Below are 13,836 nucleotides of genomic sequence, written 5' to 3'. Positions count from 1 at the left end.
TCCAAGTCGGCTTTATATAGCCTGATGTTGATTGAAACTTGTCCAAGTGACTAAGATTACCCAGACTCCTCCCTGCCCATGGAATTTGGTAGCTGTACGGACATGAGGAACAAGACCGGAAGTTAGAGTGAGCTCATGGGACTTGCTTTTTATTCTGTGCCTTTGTTATTTGGACCTTAATTCTGCCCAAGGCCATGCAGTGGCATCAAACACACCCTTTCCTGTCCAGGAATTCCTTGGATTGCTGTTAACACAGCTCTGCCAGATTGTGTCTACTTGCATCTTCATCCCCACCCATTGACATTAGTATATTTTAATATTACTTTAGGCTTTATAAACTGAAGAGTTAAAGTTTGAAACCACCATTCTCAGAATGTTGCAACCTCCAACACAAGTTCCCATAGATTATACATGGCACAAGATGATGAGTCCGTTTAGTCACATATTGGCACACTTTTTTATAACTACTCACAAAGCTCTGTATGGAAAATAAAAAGGTAACCTTTTCCCTTAGGTTTGGAAAAATTCATCTGATCTATGGCCTCATGAACAGTCCATGGAATTCAGATTGTCAAGGGAAAAGAAATATGTTGACCTTCACAGTATTTACTGAACACAGATGGGCATACTGTCTAAAAGAGGAAGTTGGCTTTGGCACAGTTACAGAGGACCAGGGAACTGTATGCCATCATATTTTAATGCTACTGCCCAAAAACTGAAGGAAGCACTGAGTTAACTGCAAGGAACGGTCAGACTAACTCCGCAGGTACAAGGTGGTTACGGAATTAAAGCTCCCATGATCACCCAACATTCTTAATGCTGTTGGAGCATCATCGGAACAGCAGTTTTAAAACTGATGGATCTCATTTTTGGGCACCCCAGTCTATAAGGAGCAGCCTGAAAGCAAACACTTTGTTAATCTTTGTTGGACACAGGACTTTGCAACGGTCCTGCAAGATCTTGTGTAGAAGACTGACAAGTTCAAGAATGTCCACTAAGTTTTGAATATCATTGAGGAGCCACCAGATCCATGTTAATCTTATCAATGTCATACATCCACCTGAGTAACAGTCAGGTCATACAGTGTTGGGTTTAGACTTGCCATCACAGTGATGTGGTCTGTGTGCAGTGTCCATCCTTTTAACCCTACAGTGCATGTAACTGCTGCCAAATAAAAGTGATCATGCAACGTGGGAGCCTGCACAGAAACACATGAATTCAAAGATTTCCTATGGGGAAATTTTAATGAGCGTGGCACATTAAGTCCCCAATACTCCTCGGAGGAGCACTGGAATGGACCTTTGCCTAGGAGGCCATACCACCTCTGACATCACAGAAGGCAGAGAGGTAAGCAGTGGCAAGGGAGTCCTGGTGCTTGGGAAAGGGTAGGAAGGAGGGGGAAGGGGAAGGAGGTGTACTTTGCTTCCCACTGAAAACAATGGAGTCCTGAAAACAAGTAGGGACAAGAACAGATTTGTATTCATGGTGCTATAGTGTTCCTTTAAGTTAACTCTCAACAGCACATTGCACGACAACGTCTGATGTACTGTACAAACAGGACTGGATTACCCAATCTACTTGCTGCACTAATGTGCTACTGTCCTAGTTTAGCCCTTAATAGTCAGCTACAAGATGCCAACAATTCAGATCACTATGGCAAGCTACTTTAAAGCCTTTATTATTCTGCTACTATAAGCAATTGAGTTAGACTGGCATACTTTGAAAACCTCTTAAATTTTGTTAACCAGATGCTCTCAGAGAAGGAGAAAACCTCCGTATTGGTCCCTTTAGTCTGTGCTACCCGTCTGGAAGGATTCTACACAGCACGCTTTCCAATTCAGCTTCTGCCGACATTTCCCAGCACCGGAGCAGAGCCAGGTTTAGATCACAGAGAAGGGGGGGGGGGTAAAGTATTCACACAAACGTTTCCATTCAGGTCGCACCAGTTGTACAATACTAAGGGCTCCAGAACAAGCTTGGCATTTCTACAGAACAGAGTCCGAGTAAAGGAGCATTATCCAGACACAAGTTCTGCGTCCTGTCAGACTAGCGGAGATGCTGCCAGCGAACGCCACCACAATCGCTTCCATTTGGAGCCCATCAAGAGCAGATTCTCTTGTCAGCATGCTGAATAATCTTATTGTCTCAACGTTTCAAAGCCAGAGCCGGCTTCTCCTATCAGTACTGGGGTTTATTGACTCAACGGTGAATTGTTAAAAATTGGAAAATAAATTACAGAAATATTGGCAACTATATAGCCACGCTATAGTTCTTTAAGTGTAAATTCTGCCACTATGTGAATAACCCCACAGATTTCCAGGTGCAGATCCTGGTTTAGTTATTGACCCATTAGAATACTGTGAACGAGTTTTGTCCACGGATTTGGCTTTTTAGTAGGGCACACCCATAAGATTGAAAGGATTACACTGCACATCTTTAACGGATTAGTGGGCAGACCACTTCCTAATACATCACAAAATAGCATTAAGTTTAATTGCTTCTGCTAGCAGCATTCGATTTTCTTGTTATTGCAGTGTTTTTCCCATGCACATGTTTATGCAGTGTTCTACAGTACCATAGGCCCGGAGACCAAGATACCAATCGAGTGTTTAAATGCAAGTCCTTTAGTTGGTGACCTGTAACATGACCATTGTTGGGAATTTAAAGTGAATTTTCAAATGTAGTACAAAAAAAAAAAAGAAAAAAGTAGCCAAACTAATGCATTGTTGAATTTTCCTAGTTTGGCTACTTTGCTTTAACCCCTTAAGGACCAAACTTCTGGAATAAAAGGGAATCATGACGTGTCAGACACGTCATGTGTCCTTAAGGGGTTAAAAGGGACACAAAGCAGCAACACAATAACCATGTTAATGCAGTTGTTTTGGTGTAAAGATTGGGGATAGACAGTTTGAGCAGATTGTTGTATTGACCTTGTAATTTAGCAATATTCCTGATAACGTTATCACCTCTTTGTCACTGCACGCAATCTTATAAATACAGAAACTCCGGCTGCCATCCAAAGAGGCACTGTGTCATGACCTCACGTCACCCCTCCCTGTGAGTTCCCACATGTAGGGAAACGAGACAGTAAGTGATCTACAGTAATGTACAGGGTTGGCTGACAGTGATAGGAGTGATTGCTGCAAGCGTGTTTGTTTAATGCCATTTTGGGAAGAAATTGTGGTGCTTATGCAAAAATGAAAACATTACAGAATATCGGCACTGGTTATCATCAATCTGCGTGAAGTGCCACAGATCATCTGTATTGGCATCAGCTCTGGAAAAGTTAGTTATATCGGGTTATCCCTGGTGTTATCCTGCAGTGTCACAGTTCAATTATCTACCATTTAGAAGTTAATTAACTGTTATGCAGCCCTAACCACAAGTGTCCAGGCTGTGCCTCACACAGCCTCCATGATGGAGAAAAACCAAAACACAAAGCAGTGTGTTTACTTTAGAAGTTATCATCTCATACTCTGAATTGAGTTTATTCACACAGGTAGTTGCTGCAGACTCTAGCAGGCTATTCACAGGAAGTATTTAGGGCGGCTGCATGAGTCAGGATCAGAGGTGTGACTAGAGCTGTATAAACAGAGCGATTTAACTCCTAAATGGCAGAGAATTTAGCAGTGTGACTGCAGGGGCGAGATATGTACACCAAAACTGCTTCATTAAACTAAAAGTTGTTTTGGTAGCTATAGTGTCCCTTTAAGTTATCAATTTGGACATCAGGTACAGTGATGGACATCATGAGAGGCAACCAGATTTATTACACAAAAAGCCACCACAGCTATAGACTATCATGTTAAGTCCAATCATGGCATGGTGGTAGCATGTTAAGCACAAGAGGATGACTCCAACAGTGTCATTAGCCAGTAGCTCAAAAACAGACGATTCAATGTGTATAGCAGCAATCTGCCTTGGGGGGGGGGGGAGAAAAAAAAAAAAAAAAAAAAGTATTTTGCAATTCCTATTACCACCAAGTAGCACTGCTAAGTAGTGCAACATTTTTTAACAAAGCAGCTAGTGTTCTATATATTGAACTACAAAATCCCATTATACTTAATATTTCAGCTTTATCAGGGTGATAGGAGTGTATCTGATTGGCAGTATGGCTGCCAGTTCGGGTTTTGAGAAATAAACCCAAGAAGCTGGTAGAAGAGGTTTTGACATTTCTTGCCAATATTGATAGCAAGTGGGGTTTCCTGCTGGGTGGAGCACAGCCTTCTGGTCAGGCTGCTTGTGGGTCCAGACTGGGGAGGAAGAGGACGCCAGAGACTACAGTTGCCATGACATTGGAATAAAAACGACCCACTCAGCAGATTATTCGGCAGCTGCTGCACTTGAAAAACTGCCAAGAGCCTCTGGTGTATAAAAACCCTAGTCTGGCACTACAGCAGAGCCACTGAGAGGGGGTGGGAAAGGGTTTCACTGCCAACTGAGCAATAATGGGGAAGGGGCTTCTAGGCCCCAACTTGAAATAGCTGCTTGATTACAAACAGGGGAATCTGAAATTCATTAAATTCCATTATTTGCATATTAAATGTTTCTTTAAGTGTTAACTTTAGAACATTCAGCATATGGAAGATACTGTTTAAGTTTTCGATGAAGTGTCCTCACAGTTAACCATAAACTCCCAAAATCGTGAGCACCCATTCTGTTATCTTTTAAGACCATAAGGGCAGTGTGTATTTATAAACTACATTTCCCATGATGCCATGCTACCCTTACCTGGCCAAGCATCTTTAAAAGTGGTGATGCAGACAGTTACAATGTTACACAGCAGCTAGTGTCCCTTCCAATTATGCCAGATAGAGGGACAACTATATTAAACTGGCATTCTAGACTGGCACCGTGTTCTTGCCATCTATAAAACATGCAGACAGACCGTTAAAATGCCAGGCTCTCAATTTTGGGATACATTAACATAAGAGTATCAGATGGGGTTGTGCAGGGCCTTTTTAAGACCACTGATGCACAAGAGGTTAATAGAAGCGCTGTGTAGGACAAGCAATAGGGGTGGGTCAGCACACAGGGCAATTGGGGACAAAGTGTTTACAGAATCCAATTCCGTGTACAGAACTGAACACAAAGAATCAAATCTGCAGTTAATCCGTGGACCCCTCGTGGCCTGGTAACTTCACGTGTTATTGATCGTTTTGTTGATAAGTGAAGACATTTTCAGAGAATTAAATAAACTGATGTTTATATACTTTTCGCTATGTTCCACAAAACGCACACTTTACTAGTATGCCAAAGATACAGTTGTGCCAACAAGTTCCTCCAGTAACCGGCCGTTCAGCTGGCAGAGACTGGTTAATAAGGAACATTTGAGACAGCTGGGGCCTGGAACCAAATATTGGCAAGTCAGGTCTGATACAAATGGGTTTTAATTCCAGCAGCAAGGAGGTCACAGTTCCAAGAAAACCCGACTTCCTGACCATGCGGGGTACTACTTTATAATTATACGGCCAGGAATGAGAGCTTTGCAAAAACCCTTCTATTTCAGAAAATTGTGATGTAACCCTTTAGTTGCCAGTAGGCCAAGATCTCTAAAAGTAAATAGAATTCTGCAACAAAACAGGGTTCTTTTGTTAAGGCTGCAAGTCCTTAAAGGCTTTGAGGGCCATACTGGTGGCCAAATACATTGTTGAAATGTGTTTGATACGTCACTTAAAGCACTCATGTACTCGAAGTGTTAAAGAGCCAAATAAACTTTGAATTAGGAGAACATTGCTCCCAGCACTAGACAGGCAGAATTTAACACAAAAAAAAAAAATTATAGACTTATTGCAGAGCAAATTATAGACCCAGGTAACATTGCAGAGCTTGCCAGGGGGTTAAATCTAGAGCGGTCCCTGGCCCAGCTACTTGAGGTTTCCAAGAACGTTATTGCACACTACAGAGTTTACTGTTCAAGTAGTGGTTTCTAGAGAATGACTGGGTGTGGTACTGCCAGTCATTTAAACGTGTAAACTGTTTCTTTCAGAATGCAGACAGGCTGACAAATACTCTGCAGTCTTGGGCAACCACTAACATAGCTCAGGACATGACGGGTGACAACGCAGGAAATTGTAACCCCCTGCAGCCACAAAGCACAAAAAGCCAGGATGTAGCCGTGAGTATGGAATGGATTAAACAGATGTTCGAACTGGAAGAGAAAGGTTTTATCCAGAAAAACAGTCCTGAAAGGGTCCTGGGTATTTAAATACTCGGTAATAACTGGTTAACCCTGGAGAGGTTACATTCAATGCAGGTTTTACTATAGAATACATACAACAAGTATAGATTAAATTCTAGAGCCTTAGAACAGGGTTGTCATTGTCAAACTCCACCTCGCCAGATGTTGGACTAAGACTCCCATAACTCCCTGCCCATCTACTGCACTCAAAGGATTTGGGGCATTTTAACTTAGAACAGAGTTAAAAAAGTAAACCCATCTGTTTTGGGACTGCAATTCCCATTATGCTTTTTTTTAAGCTTTACAAGACTTGCAGTTTAATAGCATGGGGTATCCAGAATCTTCCTCTGAGCCAGACTTTGGAGAACTGCAGTTTAATTACTGGTGCAGAAAATGTTATTCGTCCTCTTAGTGGAGGGGTGGAGGGAGGTCCTCTTTTTGTAGATTGATTTCAATGGATGCATCGAATTAACCCCCTTAAGTTAAGATGGCACATCATAACCTTAATGGGTTCATTTTTTTTGCAACTAAATCCACATGAACTGCAAATTGACCGTGTTTTTTCGCTTTCAATGGGAAAAGAAAGACATGCCAGAAACATCCAGCATTCAAAGTGTTAATCAACATTTAAATTGCAGGCACCATCCTGACACTTGTCTCATCTTGTTTTATGAGCCCTTGTTCCAGCTGAGGAGCCAGACACTCCCCAAATCCACCCACCCTTCACTGCTCTGATTAATCTTGTCCATTAATAAAAACGTAGAAGTGCAGCCTTTATGCACAGACACAGCCAGGGGTTGAAGTGGCGTGGGATAGAGGCTAGAGGCGAAGAAACACGGAGCTTTGCAGACCATGATTCATAAACAGAATATAAAAAAGGGAGTAGGAATTTGGGGTTGGGCTTGAGCTTTTGGGCATTTCCTGGAGGCAAATACTTTGTTATTTTGAAACAGATACCACTCCCAAGCTTAAAATGCATAGCCAAGAGGAACATGTCAATAGTGTCATTTAATGTTAAAAAAAAAAAAATATTTAAAAAAGGATGACAAATGCAGGATCTGAGAAAACAAAATACCATAGTTTGGAGTTCCAACACATCCTTGCAATGTGTTGGGGTTGTGTGAGTTAATCTCAGAATTTCTCTCTTAACCAAAGTGGATACAAGAGGGGGTGGAATTCGTGCCCCAAAATGCCTGATTTTAGGTGACCCTCAAGAAATACTATGGTAACCACATTCCACAGGCCTGCTGGGAGCATGTAGGGAAAGACCTCAGCCACCCATATTGGGGCAATTTACAGCCGAAGAATTTCAACTATTCAGAGAACAACCTTCAGTTAAAGAGAAGTGACCTCTATCCAGGAAAGATCTGCGATGCAGGAGAATAGTGAAAACTGCTGCAGAGAGTCATTTGATGCAGTCGCCATAGAAACCAGTTAGGTGTCTGCAGAGGGTGTAGTTACACCCAAACATTAAGAGGAACCATCAACACTGTGGTAGGCCTGTGTGAAACGATGAGGTTTACTGATCTGCTTTATCTTGTGCAGAGAGAGTTAATAGAAGTGGGGACCCTGCTAAACACCTAGAAGGGGTAGGACAATACATGCCGTCCCATTTTAGGAATAGCTACTGGAAACCCAGGATGGAGGGCCTTTATTGGCCTACAAGCCACCTATCACCTGAAATAAGAGGAATACCAGTTTGGGGCATGGCTACATTACAATCAATGATACAATTAAATTGATTCCCTTTAAGAGGAATCAACATTCAGATCCAGAATGAATTTGCAAGTTAAATTAAGGGCCCTATTAAATCAATTCAGGCACTTGAATGTTTGTAGGTCCTCCCAGATGGCAATGGAAGTCTAACATTTTAACTCCTTCACGGTAGAGGACATATTCTGATATAGAAGCTGATAGACTCCCGGTCATTAAGAAGTTAAACAGAAAGCCTCACTTTGTAGAGCAATGGAAAGCAAACTATGGGATTATCTTTCTTTAAAGACACAAAAAGAACACATTTTCCCATCAGTTGTAGACTGCAGGAATCTGCTAGCTTCTGAGACAAGAGTACATAAAAATATTACAACTCATCTTGGATTACCAAATATACACAAACCTCTAAAGGAGAACAATCAGATGGGTAATACGCCAGTTTAAAGAAGAGTTAAGCATTGACCAAATAAGACTCCAATACAGTACATGTAATAAAGGGGGGGCATGCGTGCATTGGAGAATACAGACAGGCCAGCTAACATGCAGTATTAAACATCTCATAAGAGGTCAGTTTAGAGAAGAACTAAAAATTCAATCAGTATACTAGAACATACTCCATGTTGCAGTGCAATGGGATGAAAGTTTGAAACATTAAAGTGACACACAGAACAGGTCACAATGATACTTTAACTTGCATCCCCCTCCCCCCTCCCCCCTCCCCCCTCATACCCCAATAAGGAAACAGAGTTGCTCTATAAACTTCTCCAGTGAGAGTAATGGAATATCTCAAACACATCCCATGGTGCAGTACAAAGGGAGAATTAAAGGGACACTTTACCTTGCACACCCACCTCACATACCCCATACTGAAAGGAGTTACTATAGAATGTCCACCTATGAGAATGATGGACTATCCCCAACACATTCCATGGTGCAGTACAATGTGAGAACTAGAGGGACACAGTTATACCTGACTATACACCCCCTCGTATTCCATTAAAGAACAGATTTACTCTATTACAAGGGATGGAACGCACTGGAGAATTAAAGTGACAGAATATGTCACAGTGATCCTGACATTCCCCAACATTCTAAAGTGATACAAAGTGTTATTCCATCGTTCTATAAGGGAACTCTATACAGTATCTCCCACACATTGCATGGTGCAGTACAAATTTATGGAATTAAAGGGACCCACACACCCCCCAGTAAAGACACGTGTGCCCGCTCTCCCTCTCCCCCAGCTCACCTATGGAGACCAGCTTGATGTTCTCCCGGTCCAGGAACTCCAGGGCCACCGACACGTTCTCCAGCTGCATCTGCCGGAAGGTGGGTCTCTGGTTGTACTTACGGTACATCTTCTTCTGGCTGAGCACCTCGAGCAGGGCAATGAGGCGGAGGCCGTCGCTCAGGTCCGCCTGCAGGTTGGCGATCCGCTTGTTGACACATTTGAGATGCTCGTTACACCAGCGGGTGAACGTGTTCTGTTGGATCTTCTTCCACGGCGCGTCTTCCGCCAGGTCCTTCTCGGTGGCCGGCATGTCTGCTGGGTCCGCCCCGGGCACTGCTCCGGCTGCTGCGGCTCCGCTCTGGGTGAGCCTCGGGTGGGCGCTGCTCATTTTATGGCTGGGAGGAGGAGAGGCGGGTCTGGAGAGAGGAGGAGGAGGCCGGCCTTAAACACACAGAGCAAGACAGTCAGACACCGGGGTTACACTTAGTGATCGATAATATAGACAATATCACACATACTGATCCATAATATAGACAATACTATAAATACTGATCGATATATACATATATACAGCATCAATAGCAACTGATCGATAATATAGATTACATAATATATACTGATCGATAATATAGACAATATCACACATACTGATCGATAATATAGATACTACCATACAAACTGATCGATAATATAGATAATATCACACATACTGATCGATATATACATATATACAGCATCAATAGCAACTGATCGATAATATAGATAATACCATACATACTGATCGATAATATAGACAATATCACACATGCTGATCAATAATATAGACAATATCACACATACTGATCGATAAGATAGACAATATCACACATACTGATCGATAATATAGACAATATCACACATACTGATCGATAATATAGATAATATCACACATACTGATCGATAATATAGATAATATCACACATACTGATCGATAATATAGATAATATCACACATGCTGATCAATAATATAGACAATATCACACATACTGATCGATAAGATAGACAATATCACACATACTGATCGATAATATAGACAATATCACACATACTGATCGATAATATAGATAATATCACACATACTGATCGATAATATAGATAATACTATACATACTGATCGATAATATAGACAATATCACACATACTGATCGATATATACATCTATACAGCATCAATAGCAACTGATCAATAACATAGCAATCTATAGATAATATCACACATAATGATCGATATATACAGCATCAATAGCAACCGATCGATAACATAGCAATCTATAGATAATATCACACATAATGATCGATATATACAGCATCAATAGCAACTGATCGATAACATAGCAATCTATAGATAATATCACACATAATGATCGATATATACAGCATCAATAGCAACTGATGAATAATATAGAATTACACACACTGATCGATATATACATATATAGACAATATCACATAAACCTATTAATATATACATCTATACAGCATCAATAGCAACTGATCAATATATAGAGTGTTACGCATACTGATCAATATATAGATCTTCAGATACATATAGTATCAATAGCAACTGATCAATACATGATAGATCTATAAATATATACAATATTACACATACTGATCAATACAGTGCATCCATATATATGCTTTATCACAACATCAGATACATCTATAGCTATATACATTATTACTGTATCTATCTATCTATCTATCTAACCCTCTATCTATCTATCTATCTATCTATCTTTCTAACCCTCTATCTGTCTATCTATCTAACCCTCTATCTATCTATCCCTCTATCTGTCTATCTATCTAACCCTCTATCTATCTATCTATCTATCCATCTATCTAATCCTCTATCTGTCTATCTATCTATCTAACCCTCTATCTATCTATCTATCTAACCCTCTATCTATCTATCTATCTATCTATCTATCTATCTACCTACCTATCTATCTATCTATCTATCTATCTCTCTATCCACACACATTATCCCTGCACTATATCAATACAATTTTATATCTATATACACATTATCTTCCATCTATCTTTTATGTCTATGCTGTATTTATCTATTGGTCCCTCCCTCAATCCATCCATCTATCCATCCATCCCTCCATCAATTTCTCTCTCCATCCATCCATCCACCCCTCCCTCTTCATTCCATCCATCATTCCATCCATTCTCTCTCCATACATTCATCCATCCATCCATCCACCCCTCCACCATTTCTCCCTCCATCAATTTCTCTCTCCATCCATCCATCCACCCCTCCCTCTTCAATCCATCCATCCTTCCATCCATTTCTCTCTCCATACATTCATCCATCCATCCATCCACCCCTCCCTCACTCTATCCATCCATCCATCCGTCCATCCAATTCTCTCTCCATCCATTTCTTCCTCCATCCATTTCTCCCTCCATCCATCATGGGTGGCTGCAGCATACAGTAAAAGTAGGTAGTGCAATAATGAGTTATTTTATGTAAACCAGTAAATCTTGCAGATGGAATTAATATGGAGAACCATGTTAAGACAGAAACGAGGTACAATTCAGATTTACAATCTCTCCAGTTTAGTGAATAAACCGTTCAGTGTCTCACCCTCTCCATGCAGCAATGCCTCTCTATCTGTCTCTTCCATTCTAGCTGGGTGACAGCAATACGCACAGACACTTATCGGTTTATACATTATTGTACCATACAGTCCCCTCTATGATTTAAACACATTTTAGGAATTCCTAGGGTAAATGGTCAGATTATCAGAATTCAAACTGAATGAGACAGAAGCAGGGTCCCAGATTAAATGAGCAGGTTTTCGAGGTTAGCGAGTGCTTAGTAAACTTGAGTAAAACTTAGTTTGGAGTGATTAATCCCAATCAAATTCCTATTAAATGATTCCGAATCGATCTGATCTGCAGACTCCACAGACAAATTCACAGGTAAATGACTCGGAATTGATTCATTCAGCGATTACCAGACTTTTGATTTGGACAAAGCGCTTCGAGCTGTTTGCACAAGTCTAGGTCTCAATTTCTAAGGTTCTCAAATATTCAGATCATCGACTGTACAGATTCTTCAGGGTTATTCTCTAAAGTTCAAATTTAAGGTCAAAATAGCTGATGTGGAAAAATCCATTAAATCCACAATGCTTTCAGTTCGGCTGCTCTAGCCTTACATTTTAAATTTGCTTTGGAATCACTTTGAATTCTCACTTTATTGAATAACCATGTTAGTGTAAACCGAGAGATTTTCGAAGGTTTCTATCTGGAACTAGCACGAGAGGTGTAACGAGAGAGAGAGAGATAACAGTTATAGGGAGGAGTTATACGGCGCAGTAGGAGGAGTTACATGACTGTGTTATCTGTGGCAATAGGATCAATTATATAATATTAATATATCTGTTTGTGCATATGTGTATGCGCATTCAAATAAGTGTTCAGGGGGGCGGGGCCGGGCCGCCGAGCCGAGCGGCAGCCACCCTTGCTGGCTCCGGCTACAAACTGCTTTAAAAAAACACAATTGGACCCGAAATCGCTCCAACCAACCGAGGAAAAGACAGGTGGTCGGATGGTGAGGAGCCAGAGAACGGGGAGCTGCGGCACAAACCCGGCGGGCACGGCTAACGGAGCGCATAAAACCTGGGACAAGCCGCATGAGCGGGAACCGCAATACACAAGAGGCATGCAGGGGGTTGGATCCGGCCCCGTTCCCCCTCCCTCACGGCCGGGGAGGTGATCCTGGCCCAAGAGTCCGAGCTTCGGAGACTGGAGGAGGAGGCCCATCCGGTGAGTGTTGTCCTCCCTCACTAAGCCAAAATGGTGGACGGACACCCAGCGCATAAAAAGCGATGGGGAGGGCACCCCACGCTCACAATGGAAACCCAGACCAGGGCACCTCGGCCCCCCGGGACAGCGGGTCCCACGACTAGACGCCCCTGGGCGGCGAAACGACCGTCATGGAGCCGGCCCTGTTTTTCAGGTTTGGTGGTGGCCCGGGAAAATGCCCCCAAATCTGCGATCCCTGTGGAGCTGGGGTGCGCAGACCACTCGGTGGACCGGTGACCGGGAGGGCTGCGTGCCGGCACCAAGTGTGAGACCGGAGGAGGGTGAGGCAGGACGAGGCTGGAGCTCCAAAGAGGCCTTACCGGTGCTGGGGAGGTGCAGGAGACTAAGGCCCTGGCGGACTCTACAGGGGGGACGACGCTGGACAGCTGCGGTCTCTGAGTGCCCACAGCATGGTGGACCTTACCGCAGGCACGTTCGACAGCATTGGGGGGGGGAGGAAGGGGACCTTCTGTGACTGGGGATGCCTGGGGGACTGGAAAAGGTACCACATGGTGAGGCAAAACCGGAGAGAGGCCCTGGGAGGTTCTGAACTCCGGGCTGGTTGGCGCCCTCGCACCGGGCGCCATCTAGCCCCCCTCCAGCGAAGTGACTCACATTTTTGTATTAAGGTTGCTTTTGTTTTTTGCTTTGTTTTTGCTGCTTTGTTTTCGCCCCTCCTTCTTGGGGGAGCCCATATGCACTCTACCTAATTAAAGGCTGTGCAGCAAGAATATTTACAGTATAAGGCACTAACCGTTTGCATTTACCTCTCAAACAGCATAAATATAGGCCCCTTTACATACTTCAGGGAACGTTAGATTGCCTAGTTAAGCGTGTACACTGCTTTCTTAATT

General features: G+C 42.5%; 1 protein-coding gene across 4 annotated transcripts in view; it reads right to left on the bottom strand.

Moving 5' to 3' along the window:
- Positions 1 to 13,836, bottom strand: part of FLNA (filamin A) — an 83,506-nt gene that overhangs the window by 32,282 nt on the left and 37,388 nt on the right. For all 4 annotated transcript variants that reach the window (XM_063432679.1, XM_063432681.1, XM_063432680.1 and 1 more), the window contains exon 2: positions 9,144 to 9,566. In XM_063432679.1, coding sequence (XP_063288749.1) covers positions 9,144 to 9,513 — 370 coding nt within the window. In that variant the 5' untranslated portion in view covers positions 9,514 to 9,566. The remainder of the gene's footprint in view (positions 1 to 9,143; positions 9,567 to 13,836) is intronic.

The sequence above is a fragment of the Pelobates fuscus genome, chromosome 9 (genome assembly GCF_036172605.1).
Source record: "Pelobates fuscus isolate aPelFus1 chromosome 9, aPelFus1.pri, whole genome shotgun sequence".
Lineage (NCBI taxonomy): Eukaryota > Metazoa > Chordata > Amphibia > Anura > Pelobatidae > Pelobates > Pelobates fuscus.
The sequence above is the reverse complement of the archived record's forward strand: the minus strand, read 5'-3'. Positions and strand labels throughout refer to the sequence as shown.